This window comes from Rhinolophus sinicus, linkage group LG01 (assembly GCF_036562045.2).
Source record: "Rhinolophus sinicus isolate RSC01 linkage group LG01, ASM3656204v1, whole genome shotgun sequence".
Classification (NCBI taxonomy): domain Eukaryota; kingdom Metazoa; phylum Chordata; class Mammalia; order Chiroptera; family Rhinolophidae; genus Rhinolophus; species Rhinolophus sinicus.
This window is the reverse complement of record NC_133751.1, coordinates 84,024,803-84,049,047: the sequence shown is the minus strand read 5'-3', so window position 1 is coordinate 84,049,047 and position 24,245 is coordinate 84,024,803. Positions and strand designations below refer to the sequence as shown.

At 35.4% G+C, this 24,245-nt stretch overlaps 2 protein-coding genes across 7 annotated transcripts in view; both read left to right on the top strand.

The window, feature by feature from the left end:
• ARL13B (ARF like GTPase 13B) overlaps positions 1-8,957 on the top strand; it is a 65,742-nt gene extending 56,785 nt beyond the window's left edge. For 3 of the 5 annotated variants that reach the window (XM_074333204.1, XM_019755541.2, XM_019755539.2), the window contains 3 exons: positions 356-472; positions 1,452-1,520; positions 6,644-8,957. In XM_074333204.1, the coding sequence (XP_074189305.1) occupies positions 356-472; positions 1,452-1,520; positions 6,644-6,720 (263 nt within the window). In that variant the 3' untranslated portion in view covers positions 6,721-8,957. The remainder of the gene's footprint in view (positions 1-355; positions 473-1,451; positions 1,521-6,643) is intronic. The other 2 variants (XM_074333212.1, XM_019755540.2) reach the window with 1 other exon arrangement.
• Positions 8,958-13,496: 4,539 nt separating this feature from the next.
• Positions 13,497-24,245, top strand: part of NSUN3 (NOP2/Sun RNA methyltransferase 3) — a 48,006-nt gene continuing 37,257 nt past the window's right edge. Inside the window, exons 1-2 of one of the 2 annotated variants that reach the window (XM_019755536.2) lie at positions 13,497-13,650; positions 14,469-14,578. In XM_019755536.2, coding sequence (XP_019611095.2) covers positions 13,636-13,650; positions 14,469-14,578 — 125 coding nt within the window. In that variant the 5' untranslated portion in view covers positions 13,497-13,635. Of the gene's footprint in view, positions 13,651-14,468; positions 14,579-20,397; positions 20,489-24,245 lie in introns of those variants that run through there. The other variant, XM_019755537.2, reaches the window with a different exon arrangement.

Genomic DNA, 24,245 nt, shown 5'->3' with positions numbered 1-24,245 from the left:
GGAAATCTGTGCAATTAGACAATTACATTTATTTAATATGCATTTGGAAAAATATAAGTTACTTTTGGAAATGTGAACTTTTTTGTATTCTGTATAATCATCAAATTTAGAAAATAGGCTTTTTGTTGTTTGTATCGTATTTGTTAACTCATTCAATAAGCAATCATTTCAAAAAATTTGTTCTTAGTAAAAGCAAGTTCACATTTTGTTATTGGTAATAATTGCAAAGTTGAATTGAAGATATATGTCTGTGGTAATTATAACATCAATATTCTAGTTCTAGTCTTAATTTTTATTATAGAAGTTTACTTTTCCCCAAAGGCATAAATAAATTTCCATGTTTATGTTCTTGTAGATAACAGTAAAAAGAAAACTAAGAAATTAAGAATAAAAAGGAGTCACCGTGTAGAACCTGTCAATACAGATGACCCTGCTCCTAAGAGCCCAACACCACCCCCACCTCCTCCTCCTGGTGAGTAAATTGATATTGATACTGAATTTAGAAATGCTGATTTAAACAATGAAGAAAAAGAAAGAAATTGTGCAGTTTTTATTCAGTAGATTCATTAACTTGTGAATTTGTGAAAAAAGGTAAAATTCTTTGCTCTGTTTGCTTTGTTCAAAATTTGTCAACATGAATATCTATTGCTTTTTTTAACCAGAAAAAATATTTTATTAAAGTTTAAAAAAAGTAAACATTATTAAGAAAACCTTACCCAGGTACTTCCTAGAATGGATTCAATTCCTATTTGAACTATCAGGACCCAGATTGCTAAAAGGGATTTAAGTTTAATGAATGGATGGCTAATAGGAGCTTTAAAAAAATTTGCATCTTTCATCCTGAAAGTTAACATTTGAAACCAAAATGTGTGAATTTTTCCATTATATTTCCAAAATACATACCGACCTTCTAAGTTGTTATGAGGATTAAATGGAATACTGCATGTAAAGCACTGGGACATACTAACTGCATAATAATTGTAATTTTTTAGCATGAGGCATAGTACCACTTATAGTATAAGTGGTAAATAAATATCTAAATGTGTATGTTTTTAGTGTCCTTTTAGCTCTGCTAGAAGGCTTTAAATGATAACATTTCCTTTGAGAATTATTTGAAGACTCATTTCTAGTATTCCATTTGATAAGTAAACATTTCTTTTAGCTTCTGCTAGGAGTGACAATAATAGCCTAATGTTATTTATGATAGTGGTGAAGATGCTTATATTTTTAACTACAGGTATATAAAAATTTAAAGCAAATGTTACCAACCTACAATTACATTTTTAACTAGAAGCTATTTTAAGTGGATTTATGGCTATTTAGTATTGTGTCATTCTTACATATGAACCGACGTCATATGTTATATACATTCCTGTCGAGGGAGGGATCCTCCTAACAGACCCAAAGAGACTTTGTTTAACAGTGTTTTAAATGTTTTTCTTTTTCTTTAGTTGGCTGGGGAACCCCCAAAGTCACTAGACTTCCAAAACTTGAGCTTCTTGGTGAAACACGTCATAATGGTAATGCAAAAGGATCAGTTTTCAAATATCTGTACATCACATTCACTTTTCTTTACCTCAGCACTTCAACAAACGTTTATTTTTGGAAGCCTTTCAAATCCACAGCCATATTTTTTCATTCATTATACTTTGCTTTTTTCATTTAACTTATTTATTTTTATTCTTAAGTCCCTTTGCCTCTATATAATTTGATTTGATGTTTACCTTAGAATACAGAGGTAAAAAATAATCATACCTTGTGTGTATCCATTATATATTTATGTAAATAGTGATGGAAAGGGAAAGGTTTTAAAGCAATTTAAATTAAGTAGACATTACAATTTTAGTGCTAAAAGAAGGCATAGTCCTATATATGCTCAATATACTCAATGATGCCACGTAATTGTTCTTTCTCTGATTCTAATAAGACACCCAGCTGTTGAATATTCAAATGAAGACCAACACAATTGCAGAATCAGAGATCAATCAAGTATACCCAGTAAAGTTCACCTAAATAGAAAGAAAGTTACTGAAAACTTTATTGCCTCAAGAAAATAATTTTCTTTGGATGAAATTAACCTAAGGGGTAGTCCAGCCAGAACATGGCAGTAGAACTCCACAGCAAGCAAACTAGAGAAAGGACTATTGGGAGGAGGGAACCGCCTTATGCAACAGGCAGAAGTTCTGATTTCAGACCATCAGCCTAGATTCTTTCAATAAATATTTCCAGAATGCAAAATGATACTTATATATACAGAGCTCAATAAACTTCTCCATCAAGAAAATCCAGTTCTCTTTTTGATGACCCTGTTCACCTAATCTAGAACTTGTTTTCCCATGTATTAGAAAAAAATGTCAGAAGTTTAATCTTTAGAAAAGCTTTACCGTATAATTTGAAATTATATCAAACTGTATAAAATGTTTTTATTCAAAAAGTGTATAAATATAAATGTGCTATTTGCTTTCGTTTTCAGAATACCATAGGTCAGTAATGAAATATTTTTTCATAATCATTAGTAAAAATTAAAGGATTTGCTTTCATTTCTAAAGACAGAAAACTTTGTCCTTAGACTATACCAGAATTGCAGTGAAAGCACATCTATACTTGGTTGACTACTTTACATCACAATGTTTTTATTGACTGTGATAGGTTAGTTCCTGTTTTATTATACTCTGATATTGTATAGGTTAGAATACATTGTCAGTTTAAATATTTATTGTGTTGTTAGAAAAAATTAGATAATGTTAATATGTGTGTTTATGTATGTATACGTATATAGAGAAAATATTAATTTTTCCTATGACAGATATTTTTTCCCTTACTGAATCAGGCATCCAACAAATAACTATTTTGAATTTGAGAACACCTAAAATATTGGTGATACCCAGACGAATAAGACATAAATTCTGCCTTTCTGGGGATGCTAGTCTAATAGAGAAGACAATACTTCAGCTTACTATATTATATATGACAATTCACAATATACAGTTAAACATTGTATGGTACAGAATTGGAATACTGTGCACAAATTGCATGGACAGTTAGTGCAAATGGTATTAGAACTGGGCCTCCGAAGAATGAGCAAAGTCAATAAGTAGGAGAAACAGACTATTCAAAGGTAGAGAGATGGAAAAGGACCTTGCATATTTGGAAAATAGTGTGAAGTTACTTGTGACTGGAGCTTATGTTCACGTGGGTAAGAAAGAAGAGATTTAAAGTTGTATAGGGAGCATTGAAACTGGAATTATGGTTTAGGGCCAGGTTGGGAAGGGTCTCACATAGGAGTATATGTTAAGATGGCTGGATTTGCTATAATTTTACAAGAGACACTATACATTTTTAGCAAGGAAATAGTGTTACTAGACTTGTTTAGGAAGACAATTTTTGACACCGTGTGAAGTACAGACTTGATGTGGCCACACCTGAGGTAAGGAAGGGTCCCAGTTAGGAGGCTATTGGAGTAGTCAAAGTGAGAAATGAGGAATGGAAATTGAAATGGAGAATAAAAAATGTATGCAAGGAATATTTTAACAATGATGATAAGTAATATTTGATGAATGGATGTGTGGGCTGAGGGAGAGAGGAATAGAGGATTATTTGGCTCAAGGGACTGGAAGGTTGGTGCCATCTCTAAGCTTGAAAATACATGAGAAGGAAAAGAAAAATACACGAGGAAGAAGTGGGTATCTGTACGCTCATCTATTTGAAAATGTCTGTAGTCCAGTATAAATAAGATTTTGGAGCTCAGGAGAAAAGAAAGGACCTGGGTGGATGCAAAGGTATGTAGGAAGATTTTTTTGTTTCAGTTGTTATCACACAATGTGAATGATTTAGCTATAATGGATGTTCTGTAATTGTTTACTGAATGAATGCATTGAGGGAATCATAGTTTCCTGTTTCTGGGGGAAAGTATATAGAATGAGGAGACAATAACTAATGGTAGCATCAAAGGGGAACATTACAATTAAGGGCAAGGTGAAAATGAGCTGAGAAGGTTGTTTTTGTTTTGTTTTGTTTTTCCTCACTTTCTTGTGTTTGTTTTTAAATTAGAACTCCTGGGAAAGGATTATAATAAATTAATTTAAGACCACCATATTCCTGTATTTCAGTTAATTTTCAGTTTGTATCAATAAATTTAGCTTTCCATAGCAGAGAAGAAAACACTATAGCTTCACAAGTTTTTAAAATATCTTTATTATTTTTTGCCCATACATTTTAAGTCAAAGTATACCTAAGCTGGGTTAAAAAATAGTGTATGATCATCTGCTTACATTAATGGGGAAGGAAGCAGGTATGATAAATTAAAAATTGTAACAAAAATTTTAATAAAAAGTAATTTAATAAATTAACTTTCAGGGCTTATAATGAGATCTTCATCTGAGATGCTGATAGGTGCCAATATTATAATTACATCTTTTTTCCCCTAATTTTGTATACATTTCTTTGCATTTGGTTGATGGCAAGTAGACAACAGATACATGATGAACTAGAGTAGATAATTAAAAGTTAATTGGAATTGTTTTGGCACTTAAAATTTACTGAAATGTAAAACAATTTATTATAGTCAGATTGGGAATTTTTAAGGCAGATTCTTAATTATTTGATTATAGACATTTACCATGATAGCAATTTGATTCTACTTTTCTAATTGCTTTTATTGTCTGTAAAGCTCGCTCAGTGTAACAGGTAAGACAGATGCGTTCAGAAAAGAGAGTTAAAAAGAGAATCTATTTTCATTTTGTAAACACTCTCAATCTGTACTTCATTGACATGTTATATATTATACATTTTGAAAAATAAATAAAAGATTCTCTTAGATAAAAACGCCAAATGCATACAGTAAAGAATATTTTCAAATCTTAAGATGTGAACAAAGATAAAATGTAATATGTAGTGTTCTACTGTCCAATTTTCACGTTAAAGTATTTGAAGCCCTTTATAAAAATGGGTGTTAACAATTAAGTTGGTCATATCAGTTGGGCACTGAGATCAACTTATATCCCCTACAGTTAAGGCAGTAAGAAACCTACTCTGTATATAATGATTTAATTTTCTGGCAAAGAAATAATACAAAATCAACTGAAAAAATAAAATAATTTCTTGGGAGGGAAAAAGATACTTCTTGCCAGGTTTTCCTACCTAGGCACTGGTTCCCTAGGTAGTTTCTGTTCATGAGTGTCTGCTCTAGTAAATGGAGACTCCCTGTGTTTGCCTGTCTGTGCTTCCAATACTGGGGCAGTGGTTTGTCCTGTGACCTCCTCTCTCTTAGGGATCCAAGACAAGCTATTGATTTTTCAGTCTGTTACAGCTTTTTACTTCTTGTTAAGATGGAATGGCAACTTCCAAGCACTTTGAGTGTTGTTATGATTTTGTTAAATCAACAATTGTTATGTAGACCCCCTGGGTACTGGATGGTAAGATTGGGTTCTAAAAGACCAAAAGAGAAATTGAAATAGAGAAATTTATTACTCACAGGTCCTGGAGGAAGTACATGGTATGCCTTGAGAGTTCCACAAGGGGTGCTCAAAGCAGGCTGCAGGCAGAGAGAGCTATAGGACCTGGGGCACATGCCTTTATTAAGGTCTGTGCATGGAGTGGTTTGAGGTTCTCAGACTAAGGCCAGATTGGTCAATTCAAACCAAAAGGAGTGGAGTTTTGGTAAGTTCCGCTGAGTCTTATCTAAGAAGGCCCTGGAAGGTAAGGGAGACTGTTGATCACAAAGGCCATTGGGGAAGTCGTATCAGAAACTTACATTTACTTATGAGTCTGTAGGCATGTTACTATGTAGGGCACGTTCTTTCACGAGGGATATGGTATCTATTTAAGGCCCTCACAGGCCACTTGGCCAAACAGAATGGATGTTGAGACAGCAATACCATGGAGTAGCTTAGCTAAACTCTACACACATGCGGAACTAAAAATGAGCCCCTAATACATTTTCAATATATTTATTTCAAGTGACCCTGAACACCTGTGCTTCTAGAACAATTTTAAGGGAATAGGCCAGGAAATAATTACTTACTGAAAGTTCACATATGCTATTAAATTTATAAGCCAATTTATGGTAATGAAGGGATGAGAACTTATTATGAAATACAAAATTCAATTTTTTTGTATCAAATATGCCCTAAATCACTGAACTGTTTTGAAGCTTCATTATAAAAGATTCCTACTTACCAGAACTCTAAGGTAATTAATTAATTCTTCTCCCAAAATACCTAGAAGTAATAGCCATTGGATAAGAACCTAGATTGTACAAATACTGACTTATCAGGGCTCTGACAAGAGGTTCCATAGATTTTGAGTATTTGTTATTTTGTTCTCTTCTTATGTGAATGTGTAATTGGCAACAAAAATAATAATGTATACATTAGGTGCATCTTTTTATCAAATCAAGTAGGATTAATGCATAATCTAGGACTAGGAATTTACCCGACTGGTTGTGTTTTGAATTTATTCAAGTTTACTTGGATTATGATTTTTTTCCTATTCTTCCCATCCATTGCTTCATCTGTCAAGTCAGAGTTGCTTTTGTTTTTTGTGTTGTTTTTTTTTAAAGTATTGGTTGGTAAATGATGAATTGTGTCAAAAATCTCTATTTACCATAACTGTTTTGTATTTTTGACATCCCTTCTTTACGTAGATTTCTATGGGAAGCCGCTGCCTCCCCTGGCTGTGCGACAGAGACCTAACAGTGATGTTCATGACATGATCTCATAACCAAAGCACGTGGATGAGCTCTCTAAATGGCAAGATGAACTGGAGGGAGGACCACCTTTCGCAAAGAACTAAAACCCTGACCTTTGATAACTGGGGCAAGATAACCATAGGGATTTCAGTGAAAAAATTAATAGCCAAAAATTAATCTGACTGATTACTTATCCATGTTCTTCATGTGTTTTTTTTGGGTTTGTTTTTTTGTTAAAAAAAAGGAAGCAAAACGACCAGAAGATGGGATGAGCATTTGGACCAAGTTAGTAAGAGTTAGTATTGGCTCTGGTTTATACATCCTCACTTACGGGCATATTCCAGAAGGAAAACCTTTCAGAAAAAGAGCCAATGGACTCTGCACACTTTCATTACTATTTAATAGTCTTTATTTCTGTATCTTAAACAGTTTTTTGTAAGATACATATGCATGGAAGGGGAACTCTTGTGAATTTATAACTTAAATTTTTAACATTTTATATTTTTCTAAAGCTTTTGTTTAAGAATTTTGATTACTATGATATTGACTGTATACTTTTCTATAGATGCTTTGTTTAAATTGTGTCTGGAAAATGGAGTTGATTTACTGGACAAACATTAACTATACAAATAGGACATATTTATATGGTTTGAGGTATATTTTATAGTAGTATTGTTCTTGAAATGTACATCCTAATTTGACCTAATTTTAAACTATACACACAGCATACATTTATATGGCTTGAGGTATGTTTTGTAATACTATTGTTCATGAAGTGTACATCCTAATTTGATCTAATTATAAAATAATACTTTTTAAAAATAGATTTCACATCTTAATTCTAACAAATGACATTATTTGAAAGCACTACCCAAGGAGAAAGTTCAACTGTTTTCTGCTGTTTGATTTCTTTGGTGATGATCCTAAGTAAATGAATGAGACTTGGAATACCTTCTTGACCAAAATGCTTTGTAAATTCGTAAAAACGTTAGGTGAGATATCATTAAAAGTCCTAATAAACACTTCTTTTAAAGTTTAAACCCGTTCAGAGATCAAGGTGCTCCTTATCATTCCCTGGTTCTACCAGCAGCTGCAGGGACTCTTAGGTTATTGTAATTCTTTAGTGCCTGGATACTAAAGGCAAGAAGACTGGAAAAGCTACTGTAGGTCCAGAGACTTGTGTTTTATAACAGGAGGGAAATGTTTGAGTACTAAAGCAATAAGAACAAAAATGAGGTTTAAAATTACTTTTATAACGAAATAATTCCAAAATAATTTCTCAATTTAAAATAATAGCATTTCTCTTGCACTGCAGAATGGCAGGCATTTGTAAGAGTCTCTAATCATCTGGCATTTAGACAAACTTTTAGAGGTATATTTTGCGTAATGCATTCAGAATGTTTCATTTAATTGAAAGCATACATTTATGTCAAGGTGGAAATTCTATAAACGGTATGATTCCTATATCATCTTGTTAAAATTGATCAGTTTGGTAACTTGTACTGACAACAGACACATACTAGTATCTGACAATAACATGATTAAGTATGTCTGAGGCCGTTTAATATGCTTATTTACTTTTAATTTTTTTCTTCAGTGCATCACATTTTATTCACATTTTTTAATTCACTGAACTTTCATTAATCAGGTCACTTATTCTAGTCAGAATCATATGTAGTTTTTTTGCGTTTTGTACATGGACCTACCTAGCACACTGAGTAAAAAGCATTCTACTTCAGATATAAAATTCATAACAACCTAAATTTGACAGGTGGCTGAAATGTAAGGAAAATCAACACAAGGAAACAGAGGTAGATTTTGAACTGGATTTTAGAGGAAAAAAACAAACGTGTTTGCACATATTTTTGGTTTCTTTTGTGAAGAAACCAAAACCTTTACATTTATTTATTTTTAAAAACACTAAACTCATATTTTGCCATCTTTTTAATATTCATCTAGTTTGAGAATATGTATGTTTTTAAAATTTTTGTTTCCTACCAGTGATTACTGTACTGTACAATAATTACTGAGTCCATTGAAGGAAATAAAAGTGGTTTTTGAAATTAAATATATTATAAAGTGGAATTAATGTTTTATATATTTCAAAAGTTAATTTGTATTCTTAAAGCATTCTAACAATATTTTACAAGTTTTGTAAATCCTGGTGGCTTTTAACAATTAAATGCCTATTTTGTTATATGCTGCATTTTTATTTTTAATCATCACGGATTATGACATTTTCACACAATAAAAATAATTTATATCAGTATGCTGTTTTCTATTCATTTGATAAATTTAAATGAGTTTGGGGGGTAATAAAATAGGAAACGGTTTTTAAAATATGATTGTTAAATGACATTTTAAGTCGATAGATGAAAATAATAATTTTTTTGTTACTTTTCCATGAGAAAGTTTTTTCTTTGCACAAGTTTTCATATATATGGGAGAGAATGTTGTCATTTTAAAGGCAGTTAAAAATAAGGTCATATCATCTTATGATTCTAGGTGATTCATTATCTGTCTTAAGTTAAAGCTACTTATCAAAATATGTATTTTTACTTATTTAAAAGATAATTTTATATGCCTTTATGTGTCAAATGCACATATAACATAATATACAATATTGTATGTAATTGATTTTAAATATAAAACTGCATGGAAGCAACACTAGAAAAAGTGTTGTAAAATATTAATAGTGAGCTTTTTAGAGTTATTGTTTGTGTGTTTCCCTCAATTTTTCAAACTAATTTTTGTAATTTGACTTTTATAATGGGGGAAGCAGATTTGTAATTTCGTAAGTGCCATGTTTTCTGCAAGTTTGAAATTAAGAACTCTTTTAAGTGCCATATGAAGAACTATAATTCACTTAATATGTAGAACATCCTGTGAATAGCCCAGAGATATTCAACTGTCGAATATGCTGGTATATTTCCAGCTGATCTCCTACTAAGTGTTCTTTTACTATGACTATTTTGTTACTCAGTTCTATATGCTATCCCCACTTATGTTCAGTTTCTCCCATCCAATGCTTCCAAATGGCAAAAGCTTATCAAACATGAAACTGCTTACACAAATAAAGCTATAACTTACAAAGTTTATTATCCTTGGTTTTAATATCTAAGTTTTCTCTAAGTGGAGTATACGTTGGAACTGAGATGCTGCTAATACTGTTTAATTTATCAAGGAATATATTCCAGCTGATCCAAATAACAAATTCAGATATTTCAAAACATATATTAAAGTGTGGTATAAATTATCAAAGTAGCAATAATCCATTAGCTTTGCGGAAACAGAATTACAGAAGCCTGTTTTTTTGAGAAAAAAAAATCAGAAATGAATTTCCTTTAATGAGCGGATCAGCTTATAATTAAAGGAAAAACAGGAAGAAAAATCATTTGTTTAAAGCTTGAGTTGTAAATTCTTTCTGAGTGCTGATTAGAAACAGAATTTATGACCTAGGAAAATGAATCCATGGTCTTCAAATTTTTATAATAATACATCCTTTTCAGTAAACATTTTTAATATACATTGAAGTTGTCGTATTAGTTTGTTAGGGCTGCCACAACAAACTACCACAGACTGGGTGGCTTTAAACAACAGAAATTTATTTTCTCATAGTTCTGTAGTCTGAAAATCCAGATTGAGGTGTTGGTAAGGGGTGTTTTCCTCTGAAACCTTTCTTTCTTGGCCTGCAGATGGCCTCCTTCTCTGTGTCCTCACATGGTCTTTTCTGTGTGTGTGTTCTCTCCTAGTGTCTCAGTGTGTTCAAATTTCCTCTTTTTATAAGGATACCAATCAGATTGGATTAGGACCTACCCTGAAGCCATCCTTTTAATTTAATCACCTCTGTAAACACCCTATTTTCAAACATGTACGTCACATTCAGAGGTACTGGGGGGATTAGGGCTACAATACGAGGAATATTGATGGGACAACTTTCAGCCTGTAACATTTATATACATGTTCTGCTGCACTTTGTACACATGTACCCCTAAACATTTTTAAAAGATTAGATACAATTAAAATGCAAGTTATTATGTTTACTTCCCAGTCTCAGTGGATTGTCTGCTGGAGTTTGTACACACCTCTATGGAAGCCTAAAATAATAAAATGAGAGTCCCAGCTAACTAGTTACTAAACTGAAGTCAAAGTCCAAGATTGCCTGTAACTAGCTAGGCTTTGTTCTCTTGCTTTGATAGCATGTTTCTCTGGTGTTTTTCTGACATCCATTTTAAGGCACTAACGTTCTCTCTCTCTTTATGTTTTCAAATTTTTATTGGGGAACAGTGTGTTTTTCCAGGACCCATCAGCTCCATGTCAAGTCTTTTTTAGTTTAGTTTTGTTTTTCAATCTAGTTGTGGAGGGCGCAGGTCACTGGCCCATGTGGGAATCAAACTGGCAACCTTGGTGTTACTATGAGCATTGTGCTCTAACCACTTAAGCAACTGGCCACCACTAACGTTCTCTCTTAATGTCAGACAGATTGTTTTACTACAAAGCCTATCTTTACCTTTTGACACATAAACCTCATGAAGGTTTTTGAAAGATGTTTTATGTAAATATGAAAATGCATAAAACTGTATAGGAGATAGTCTATAAAAGTGTACATACTCTGAAACATTTCTAAGATCAAATGACTTCACAATTAAAATGCTTAGAAATGTAAAAATTCCTGTTTAGCAATAAGTCCTTATCATGCTGCTTCATTCTTCATTCTTCATCCCCTTCCTCTTTAACACTATGAAAAAAAAAAATTTGTGGCTTTTGTGTCAGCTCAATTTTTTATGTCTGCAGTGATTTAAACAAATCTGCTTTTAACAGTTTTTATTCTTAAAACTCAGTGTGGAGTTTTGTTTGTTCTTCAGTAGTTATTTGGTATGGGATAGGGGAAATCTATTAACCTTCTCATGATACATTAGTATTGATTCTAGATAGATTAATGAATTAAAGATTAAACTGTAAAAAAGGGGAGGGGAAGAAACAAGTAGCTCTCCTTTATGCGAAGAAATTTTCAAGTCTGAAAGCAATGGAATCAGTTAAAAACTTGATTGCATAAAAATTTAAAATATTTTCACACTTAAAGTGGGTCTAGGAAAAATTGAGAAAGTACTTGAAAAATATGATATAGTTAACATCTCTAATGTAAATAAAAATAGCACTAAGATCTATTGATGAGTGGACATGATCAGGTAATTAATTTACAAAATATATAATAACTAAGATTTCAAAACCTAACAAACTAAGGACATAATAAAAAATTGTAAGATTATCAGCTGTGCAAAAATTCATGAGCCAAAGTGTTTATGAATAAGGAGACAGCTAGTAAGTATAACCTCTATACCTTTAAATACTATGCAACTTCTAGAAATAACATATATGAAGAATTTTTTAAGAAAATGTTTATAAAAACGATACATACTGTTTGATCAACCTTGAAAATGCATAATATTAGAGAAATATACTGAAATGTTCATGATTATCTCTAGTATTATGACTAATTTTCATCCTCATGGGCTTTAAAAATACTTTTCTTCAATGAACATTATTTAAAATCAGAAAATAGAAATATGCTTAAAAAGTCATACAATATAATAGAACTAATATCACCTCTTTCCAAGCATAGCACATCTCCTTTCCCTAGTAGAAATATATGATTTATAATACCTCCTTAAGTCTTTTATATGTCTACATTGTAAATACCTACCATATTAATTCATTAAATGCAACATTATGCATATGTAATAACCGCAGAAAAAATAAATTATATAAAACCTCTACATATAGAGGCTGAAAGGTAGACTAATACTTCCTAAACAACAAACTGTATGCGTTTAACTATTTCACTCCTTAATACTGTATTTTCTTTTGGGCTAAATTTTTAGATTACTAGGGAACTTGTTTGAAAAATAAATATATTAAGGTTCAAATCACATTAATGGTAATGACATGTATCTTTTTACATGACCCTAAGTTTTGCACCCATAGTATACACCTATACCGGTATTTTGAGCATCATGAGTCTCAAATGATGATGCTTATTAAATATTAAGTATCACGTTAAGCACTGATTTTCTCTGATAAACTGCTGTTACAAGGGAGCAACAAAAGAGTAACACTAAAAGAGCAAATAAACTGCTCTTACTATCAGAATGGGTGTTAATACTCTCATCTTCCTGAGAACCAGTAATACTGCCACTAGTAAAGGTGGGTGAGTTAGTGAAGGGGGTAATTCTGGACTTCAGGGATTTGGTTATCAGAACTTGATAATCAGGAAGATCACGATAGTGAAAATACAGCTGCAGCTAACATTTGGGCGTTTACTGTTTCCTAGTCTGACCTAAACGCTTTACTTGAGTATTTCAATTTAATCATTTAACCCTCCCCAGTAAAAGAGCGAGATTATCCCAATGGGCTATCTCTATGAAACGTATGACTTAATTTCTTTTTTATCATATCCATCCTTTTATCCTGAGTTCTGAATATCTGGCCTAACGGAGGTCATAAGATTTGGTAGATTAATTCAGTAACTAGCTTCACCTCTGAGAACACTTTAAAACAATGGTCAAAACTAATAATGACAAAGGCTTCCATTCTCTCACTGGCCCCACGCACGCCGCATCAGACACTGTTCTGCACGAGGGCGTGACTTCCTAAGGCCGCCCCGCCCCAGGTTCTGTCCCAGGGCCCCGGCCACGCCCCCAGAAGCAGGCACCACCTCCTCCAGCCAAGAGCAGAAGTAACCTCGCGAGTGTATCTCGCGAGATCTAGTCCTCCTTGGCGAGATTTCGGTAACTGACGCAAAGCAGTATCTCGCGAGAGGTTGAACCGGAAAAGTGCTGGAAGGAAGCGAATTCCAACGAGATTCTGAAGTCGGGCTGTTCTCCTGGTTCCCGGGCGGCTTTGGCTGTCGGGCGATGTAGACCACTTGTTTGGCATCTCCTGGCGGGATGATGTTGACCCGGGTGAGGGTTGGGTCCCAGCCGGGCGTCTCTGACTGAACCAAACACATAATTCTTTAAGGGTCGAGGTGGCGAGGGCGGGGGCTGGGATGTGGGAACTTCGGGATCTCGGGGGTTGTCTGGTTTCACAGACCCAAGCCCGAGCTCGTGAGCATTCTCTGTCACTTACTTCCAAGACTTACCTCCGCCCCAGATAACTGCAGGCCAGCCCGCAGACTTCAGCTTTGCAGTGTAATGAAGGGTGTAAGCTATTCCCTTCAACTTGGAGCAGAAAGCCAGCTCCTCGAGGGCTGGGACTGTCACTGCCCTATCCTGGGAGCTTAGAAGATGCCTGTTGCGTCCATAGTTGACCCTCGATAAACTTTTCTTAGACGAGTAAAAAGAATTGCAAGGGAGTTTCCAAGGAAACGAGAGTGAGTTTTCTTCTGAATGAACTTTATTTTGGAATAATTCTGCATTTACCAAAATATTACAAAGATAATACAAACTTCCCATATGATTTTCACCTAGTTCCCCCTACTGTTTGTATCTAGAGTGACTTACTTAAATTAATTTTGATACTTTGACACAGCTTTCTGTGTTAACACCACTAGATTCTGCTGTGCCATTGCTTTATGTTTGAGCAAGAATCATCTGGAGAAACCCTGTTTTTTCATAAGATAGTGTATGGTAATACAGTTTGCTTATATGTGAGGTCCTGCTCCCATTCAAGAACTAATAATTATCTAAAAATGTGTTTTTAAGAAAAAAGACTGCTAATGGTGAAATTCAATAAATTTGTAATATCAGTGTGTGTCAGCAATGTTTTCTTATCATCATAGCTGAAAGCACAATCAGAGAGGAAGCTTGCAAAACAGATTTGCAAAGTTGTATTGGATCATTTTGAAAAGCAATATTCCAAAGAACTTGGAGATGCCTGGAATACAGTAAGGTTAGTATAATTCATCTCTTGATGCTTTATGATGGTATAAGAAATAAACCCTTTGGGGGGAGGAGTGCTGTGAGGATAAAAGATAAAGGAATCTAATCCTGGCTTCCATTTCCTGCCAACACTACAGAGGGAAGAACTAGGAGGAAGTAGATTGAATCATAGGGAGATTGAAGGGAGGGAAAACTGTAGTGATGATAAGCAAAAATTGTTACACCTTGCCTTGAGCAATTGCTTTGATCTTTCCAACAAGAGTGCCCATCAGTTTGACAAAATTAATTACGCTGTAACAGAACAATCTTAACACTTTTGAGAGTATTCCACTAGTTTCTGAAATTCAGAAGATACTACAACAGATCTTTAAAGGCAGCACCGCTTTATCTTAGCTAAAGTCACTTTATTTGGTAACAATATTCCTTCGCTGGGTCTGGCTGGCCATGTTTTGAACACATGTGCACACAAACACAGATCCTTTAAATATATTACACAAAACAGAAATATGGAAACTTTAATCCATAGAAGGGAGAGAAGTTTGATTTGAACGTTTAGTGAGTTTTGCCTTTCATCAGAATGTTACTCTGGATTCTCTCCTTTGAGTTCCTGATACAGTATAACTGTGGCCTGTGGAATACAAAGTGCAAGGGAGTATCCATGTTCAGTTTGCTTTCAGTCTGGTGTTCATGGGGGAGGAGGAGCGTGGTGAAAACTATATAAAGCTCGAATTCCATCAGCATCATGATAGAAGTGGGCTGGGCAGGAGTACCTGATCTTACCTAACAAAGCCTGATGGTACCAGCAAAGGCCTGAGGAGAAGCCAGGTCTTGGTGACTTACAGGACTTACCTTGGCAAAAGCAACCAGGCATTTGATTGTGAAGTTAGGGGCAAAAACCCAGTACATTTTGCTCAGGGACAAAAACTTACATGGCTATAGACTGGCTGGAACTTGGTCAGATGGTTGTTTTATTCATCTCTTTTTGGGGTCAACACAATAAGAATTTCTTTTACAAAAGACAGGTTTAAGCATTTTTTTTTTTAAAACAGAAATTAAGTCTTGACTAATAAAGTGAGGTAGTTCTGAGATAATTTTAGAAAAAAATGAAGCTTTTTTTAGTAACTTGTAATACTGTAATATGAAAATGTGTAGTTTATAGTTGTGGTTTTTATTTCAAAACTACATTTTAAAATGAGTGTCTTCTATCACAGAGAAGAAAGGATAAAGAATCAGTAGTAAAGTGTGCAATAAATTCATGAGTTTTTCAGTGCAAAGGTACTCAAATAAAATACCCTATTACATGCTTGTTACTGCATTTCCCCAAAAATAAGACCAGCCGAACAATCAGCTCTAATGCATCTTTTGGAGCAAAAATTAATATAAGACCCCGTCTTGATATGATATATGATATTTTATATGTATTATACTTATATTATCATATTATAATCCCGTTTTATAGTAAAATAAGGCTGGGTCTTGTATTAATTTTTGCTCCAAAAGATGCATTAGAGCTGATTGTCCGGCGAGGTCTTATCAGGGAAACATGGTATGTGCCAGGCAATACTAAATTTGTGTGATCATCAGAACAAACCTATTAGATTTGTTTCCCATTTTTTACCTGAGGAAACTGCAGAGTTTAAGTAACTTTCCCAAGTTCGCTCAGCTAGTAAGTGGCAGAATTGGGATTTGTGCCCAAGCTCTCTGGTTCAAGAACTCCCTTTGCTCACCCCTATTCTATATGCCTCTCATACCTGTGATGTAATTGGACATACGTGAATTGTTTTTCAAAAAACAGATTTCAAGAGGTATATTGTCTTCAGACTTTATAGTAATCTGGCTGCCCATACCCTGTAATGAGTTATTTTTTATTTAATGTGCTCAGACAGATTTATAAATTATTATTTGACCCTAAACAAAATGACCAGTGAACCTCATATCCATTTAATTAACTGTGCCTTCTGCTTCATCTACCTTTTTGTTGGGTTTTCATGGTAATTTAAGTTTTGCATAAACATGTGCTAAATTTGCCACAGGCAAAATAAAGGCTTTCTCAGCTTAGAAAGCAGCCTGAGCATGGAAGATGGCACAGGGAAATAAGAACAGAAATAGTTTTGTTTTTTAACTCTTTATTTGCAAGACATAATATTGTGTTCGTAATCCAGTTTGCAGAGTCTACTTCCAGGGACAGGCGAGTACATTTTTATCCTACCTAGAAAATAATTTACTCAATATTTTCAGTTTCCTATAGTAGAGGGTAAGATTCAGTATTTATTTTAATTCTATTTTTTTGCAATAACCTTTCTTACTGAGTCACCCTCAGAGCAGCCTTTCAAAGTTGGAGTTTATCCTGGTTCAGTTTTTGCTCTACGTATTGTGCTTCAGATGAGCTCATTAGTGACAGGACTTTAAACTTCCCTCAATATGCTGTCATCTCAAGCTGTGCAGTCCTTCCCAAGCTTCAGTCCCATACTTCTAAGTGTTTTTTGGCAATTTCACTTAGTTTCGTACCAGGCTAACTCAAAAGCATATTTTTATTTTTTTCCTTCCAAACCTGCATTATCATTTGGCTACTTGCATACTTTATCTCAATTGAAGGCATCACCACCAATCCAGTTTCCCTTCTCCTTTTCCACACTTTTACTACCTTTGTAGTAAAGAATGAACCTTACTCAAAAATGGGTCTTGCATTTGTCCTTAGGTCCTTGGAGGTGATCTCTAAGGCCCTGGCATGACTTACCTAAGAGTGTCTTTGTTTACCTGGGGGCTTGGGCCACATGGGAAAGTCTTCTAACATGGTTTATGCTGAGGGCAAATGATATCAGCTTGGCCTCTGGCCTTTGACCTCTGACCTCTGTAGGGGCTGGAGACTAGATATCAGCCAAATGGGCTGTTAATCACGTTTGTGTGACTGAGCCCCACTAAAATGTAGACACCAAGGCTCTGGTGAGCCTCCGTGCTTGGCAATACTCCTGTGGGTATTGTCACACGTTGCTGCAGGGAAAAGTTATCCTTGTCCATGATTCCACTGGAGAAGACAATTGGTAGCTTCATGCTTTAAACTTTCCTGCACTCTAGGCCATGCATCTCTTACCTTGACTGTTTTTAATCTGTATCTTTTTGCTGTTATAAAACGTAACCATAACCATGAGTATAACAGTGAGTTCTGTGTGTCCTCCTAGCTAATTACTAAACCTGAGAGTGGTCCTGAGGACCCTGAATTTACAGTTGGTGTCAGAAGTGAGGGTGGTCTTGGGGGTTCCCTATGCACGACCACACACCACTACCTGCGCCCGTCAAAATCTAAGTGCTCACCGAATTTTGTTCTATCTGAGAAATTTCTGAATTGGGATCTCCTTTGTATTCCTACTATTACTCTTTAGTTAGCCCTCATCACTTCTTACCTAGCATATTGCAACAGGCCCTTTCCATCGTCTCCCACCTTTAGTATTAATTTGTTTGCTTATTTTAGCAACCACTTTTATGGCACTGTATGCCAGGCAATGTCCTAATCACTTTACATAATCCTAATCACTTTGTCATCCTCGGTTCTACCCTCTGGGGTAGTTATTATTTCCATTTTACAGACAGGCAAAGTGAGGCATATAGAGGTTAAGTAACTTGCCCAGTGATATACAGCTCACATTTGGAATAGCCTTGGGAGTATGTTTTATCCACTCTGTCATGTTGCTGCTTAATGCTGCCACATTCCATTGTGTCACTTCTGGAGTACAAACCACCTTTGCTCCCCTGCCACCTGCAGTACTATGTTGGGACTAAATATCTCATCACAGCTAGACAGGCTCCGTCATTCCTTTGGGACTGGAGATGCTGTTCCATCTGCCAGGAATGACCCTCTTCCTTCTTCCTCTGCACAATGGTTAAAGTATGGGTTCAGATTTCACCTCTGCATCTTACAGTGCTTGATGCTAAATACCTTAACATCTTAACATCTCTGGGCCTCACTACTCTTATTTGTGAAACTGGAAAAATAGTGTGTATTTCGCATAGTTATTTGGGAAGGTGAAATGAATTTTATATATGTAAAGAGCTTAGAATACTGTTTGACATATGGTAAGTCCCCGATAAGTTAGTCCCCGAACTGTTACTGTTATTAACCAAATCTCCATCAAGCTGTCCTTATACCCTTGGCAAAATTAGTTCTGCCCTTTGTATTTCCATTGCATTTTGTTGATACAGCTGTTGTATTTCTTTCAAGATTGTATTGTCATGATTTAGTGACTGACTTGTCTCTTTCCTTCCAAGGGAGGGTCTTGAAAAACTAACACCTTAAGACTTGGGCAAGTCACCTACTCGTTCACAAGTTAGGCATTGTGCTAAGCACTGGGGATACAAAGATGGATTATACACATTCTACCCTCAAATATATATGAGAAGAGGATTAATTGGAAATTTTTATGAACTTTGAAAATTGTATATGCACTTTGTAGCAAGCAAAGAAAAAAAGAGCCCCTTTTAAGTCTGGCCTGTCTGTACATATATTTTTTTTTTTTAATTTGGACTCTGTCTTCACTAACCCAGAGTTCATATAGTTCACATATAGAGGGGAAAATACTATATCACCAGATTGCATTGCAAGAATCTGTGAAGGGGGTGGCGTGAGGTAGTTGGAGAAAACAGAAATTAATTAGTAGCTAGGTTTTCATTTTGTCCTTCTGTTGGTTTTACACACATTTTCGACCTTAATCTGTGCAAATCCCTGCAAAGTAGTAACTATAGCCCTTTTAAAGTCGGAGGTTAGAAAAAATGTCTATTTATGGTCTATCTAAACCTGTGACTTGCAAGTCCATGCCTTTTCATCTACCAAGTGTGCTGTGTGAAGGTCTGCAGTCCCAGCCTCATGATTGCCTGCACACATCTCACATAAGAGACTCCTTGTATGCAGTGTTTTTAGGGTTTTGTTGTCTCCACCAGAAACACTAACCTTCACTCATGACTTCTTATCTGAGGTACTGTGGATAACAAATATGGACATAGATTGCTCTTCTATGAGAGACAAGGAGGAAACAATGCCAAAAAAGAGTAGGAGGCAATTGGCTCATCATTAGAATTTTCGAAGAATAAAAATAAAATGGCTGGAAAACATACTTTGGTGCTCTTCCATGAATTGATTTATTCATTTCTAAACCAGACTTTAAAAATGATTGAATGAGCGCCCTCTAGTGGACTATAATAGCAAGAAAATAAAAGGGATTTCTATTTTTTTAACCGTGAAAATTTTAGTTGGTTTTGTAATCAGCAGGGTTATTTATACCAATCAGCAGGAATATAGCAATATCTAGATAAAATGATTATACAGGAAGGTAGGATGGAGATTAGGATAGTAACAGAAAAGACGAAAGTCACAGAAAAATTGAATGAAAATCATATAATTAAATAACAAACATTTTCCAGACAATACGTTATGCAATTTTTCAAGGAATATACAGGCAAGTTAGAGCAATCAACTTCTAGATCCTCAACTTCCTTATAAGCACTTTCAGAAAATTACTCAGCTCCACTGCGTGCCTAAGGGGGTGTGTATTCTCCTTTTACAACCTGCCCTATATGCCGTTTTTCCCCGAAAATAAGACCTAGCCAAAAAATTAGTATAAGACCCAGTCTTATTTCACTATAATATAAGACTGTGTTTTATACAATATAATATAAGATGGGTCTTATTTCACTGTAATATAAGACCGGGTCTTATACAATATAATATAAGACTGGGTCTTATATTAATTTTTGCTCCAAAAGACACTTTAGAGCTGATGATCCGGCTAGATCTTATTTTCAGGGAAACACGGTAGTTGTCTTTGCCCCACTTTACAGAGAAAGGCACGCTGCACCATCCTGACTCTTCCACACTGCGTTGCTCCAGGTGTCAGAACCTCCATATGACGGAGACTGTTGGAATGTTATGGTAAGTGTTAGGAAAGTAAGTCACCAATGAGTAAAATTCTTTGACAGGTCAGAGAATTTTGTTGTTTTCAACAAAAGTAAAGGAGCCCCAGTTGAGTTATCAGCTAACAACTCATTTAAAATATTTTTGAAGTTAGGTATTAAGTTACTTGGGAATATAACTCAGTAAGAATTTTAACAAAAGGGAGACATTGCCATAACAAAATGTATTTAGTTCTCACCCATTTGTGTAAGTGAAGGTTTTTATCAGTCCTTATAAAAACACAAAATAGGAATAAAATTAATGTTGAACCCCAACTCATTATAGCACAAAGTAATAGTCTTCCCTAGAGCTACACACACACACACACACACACATACACACACACACTAATTTCATTAAAAGTCCATTTTTTATCAATTTTTCCTTTACATGTTTAATTATCAAATGTATAATAAGTTATTTTGATCAATTTGTACCAATAATTTTATTGATAATTGAATCTACAAGTTATTAAATACCATGTTAACATTTAGAAATTTAAGGCCACAGTGGAAGCAAATTTAGTATATATATGTATGTGTGGCAAATATAATGGTAATAAAAAAGTATTTCAAGCACAGTAATATATTAGGATAAAATTATATAGGAAAATAGAATGTAATACAAGAGAAAAGGAACAGTGTAAAATTTCCACCTGCTCAAGAAGAGTCCATGCATTTTTAAGTGGACAATGATGAGTTTCAAAATCTGGTATTTCAGTTCCACTGGATACATTTTAAAAAGTGGTATAATTTATATTTTAAAATGTCAATATTTACAGTACGCTGGAAATCATATTCTTAAATATATGGTGAAGATTTTGATGTCAACTGAAAATGTGCCAGAGGGTACATAGTTTTTTACTCAATGACATCAGTGAATATCCTAGGAAAACATTTACAGGTTGCTGACCTTTTGAGTCCCAGTTCTGCTAGCTCCTAGTGTACTTGAACTTCTGGCTTTGGAGACCAGTATGTGGAACAGCTTCAGACTCCTTCTCATGAATTTTGGGAGGAAGCCTGGAGTGTGGTACCTGGTCAGTGCAGTGTCTTCTTGCGTCTTCTAATGTCTACCTCACTACTACCATGTTTCCCCCAAAATAAGACCTAGCTGGACAATCTACTCTAATGTGTCTTTTGGAGCAAAAATTAATATAAGACCTGGTCTTATATTAATTTTTATTATTATAGTAAAATAAGACCAGTATATAATATAATAATATAATACCAATTTTTGCTCCAAAAGACACATTAGAGCTGATTGTCCGACTAGGTCTTATTTTCGGGGAAACAGGGTAGCTGCTGGGCTAAGTGCTTTGGACTTGAGTAGCCACTAGCCTGCCAGCCCCAGGTTGTCATTCCACCAATGCAAGCACTGGAGGGTGTGTGTGTCTGTTGAGGGGAAAGGTAGGTCACTAGAAAGTGGATGCAGAGGGAACTAAGCCCCACAATAATACAACTCTTTGCTTTCTCAGGACTAGGAAGCACCAGCCTGTCCCTTCACTGAGTTTGCTGTGCTGAAGCTGGTCCTCAAGGCAGAGTATGTCAAGCTATTCCCTTAGTTAGAGACATTGTTATCGACAACAGCAGGAAGGCCAGGGTCACTGGCACTATGTGAGGGTTGGGGTGGAATTTCTCTGCTCCTCCCCGGTGTACCATTAGTGCTCCAGTGTCAGGGTCTCACAGTCCTGCTAGGCTTCAAAGCCAGCCGGATTTTAAATCAGTTACTTCTGCTTATTAACGATGTGACCTTGGGTACGTTACCAAACGCTGAAAGCCTCAGTTACCTAACGTCTAAAACGGGGTAATAGCTGCTCCTCACAGTTGTTGTGATGGTTAAGAGAGGTCAGCATGTAAAATGCACATTGTAAACATCCGATGAGTAAATTTCATTAATGTTATCAGGGTGAGGATTGGGTGTTAGACAGAAAGGCCTCCCGGGGAAGATAAAGCCTAAACTGCCCTTGAGCGGAGAGTAGGAGAGTCAGCGACAGGTTAGGGAGAGGGAGCAGTTTATGGTGAGCCTGGTAAAGGCTAAAGAAAACTTAGTCCAGGGAATTCAAGAATGTTAGTGGGGCTGGGCATAAGTTAGGAGGGATCAGAAAATTTATTTGTTCTAAATAAGGCCTTATTTTGCTCCTGTTAAAGAGTGAGATAGAATAATTTCAGAAGACTCTTCCTCACTTTGCCATAAGTCAGTGGTATCTCGGTTTTTTTAACATAATCCGTTCCAGAAGACCATTCGAGTTCTGAAACGTTCGAAAACCAAGGCACGGTTTCCCCATAGAAAGTAATGCAAAAATGGATTAATCCGTTCCAGACCTTTAAAATCAACCCCTAAAACTGCAAATTTAGCATGAATTTTACTATCTAATGATACCATAGATCCATAAAATTTATGGCGTTCGTAAACCGAAATGTTCATCAATGGAGACGTTTGAAAACCGAGGTACCACTGTACTTGTTTTTAAATCTATTGAAGCTCTCTCCACCAGAGTCTTTCAATGGTTTCTCATCACTTATAAGCTAAAATTAAAAAACTTTATCATATTATACTTGACCCTTATAATCGTCTGCCACAAGATACGCCAGACTACTTTTAATTCCCAAACGCACTGCCCTTCCTCACACCTCTATGCCTGCGCATGTGCTATTATTGCCTTCACCCTGGAAGATCTTTCTCGTTGCATCCTATGGCTAATTCTTCCTCATCCTTCACGATAGTGGATAATGCACAAAAATCAGTAGTGTTCCTGAATTAATAATAATGCTTTTATACAATAAGGTTAAAAGGAAATATGCAAGATTAATAACCTTTACTAAGGCATCTGAAAGAATGTGAATAAACGAAGAACATCTTAGAGTCAGGGTTGGAAAGACTGAATACAGTCAAGATGTTAATTCTCCCCAAATTGAGTGTGTTTACTATAATCCTAATCAGGTTACTATCTATCTCTCTACTCAAATATTTTATAATTATTTTAATTGACTAACTAATTCTAAAGTTCACCTGAAAGAATAAGCATTCTAAAATAGTTTTAGAAATTTGAAGGAAAGAAAAGAATGGAGATTTGCCCTGTCAGATATTAACCAATTGAAAGTGCCCTACCCTTTGTTAGCTAAGGGGTGGACGCGTGAGGTAAGCCAAGCCACTCCAATTTATGTTAATGATGTTCCTGACTGTCATTTCTGTTACTACATGAGTCAAAACCCTGGATAGATTTTCACCCAGTTTAGAGGGTAAGATTAGGATGGATTGGGGGTCCATTTTAATGCAGTGGTTCCGAAAGGGTGGTCCTGGGGGTCAGCAGTATATCACTATCACATGAAGACTTGCTATAAATGCAAATTCTCAGGCCCCACCTCAGCCCTACTGCATCAGAAACCCTGGGGTTAGGGCCCAGCAGTTTTCTACAGACACTTGATGCATGCTAAAGTTTGTGAGGCACATTCTCAAAGAAAGAGGTGGCCATCTTCCAAGTGGCTGAAACAGATACACCGGGCTAATAGGACGCATCATTGTAGTAAGAGGCAGTACAAGGAGAAAGCAGTTTCACGTACTACTAGGCCCTGATTAAAATTCACAGGGCACACTTCAAGTCATAGGCTTGTTACATTTCAATCCAGCCGAGCCTCGCATAGGCAACTCCAGGGTGAGCAGCAGCTGCAGTTTATTTAATTGACCATGGTTAATGAGGCTCCCAAATAACTCAGCTAGAAAGGTCAGCTCGTAAATA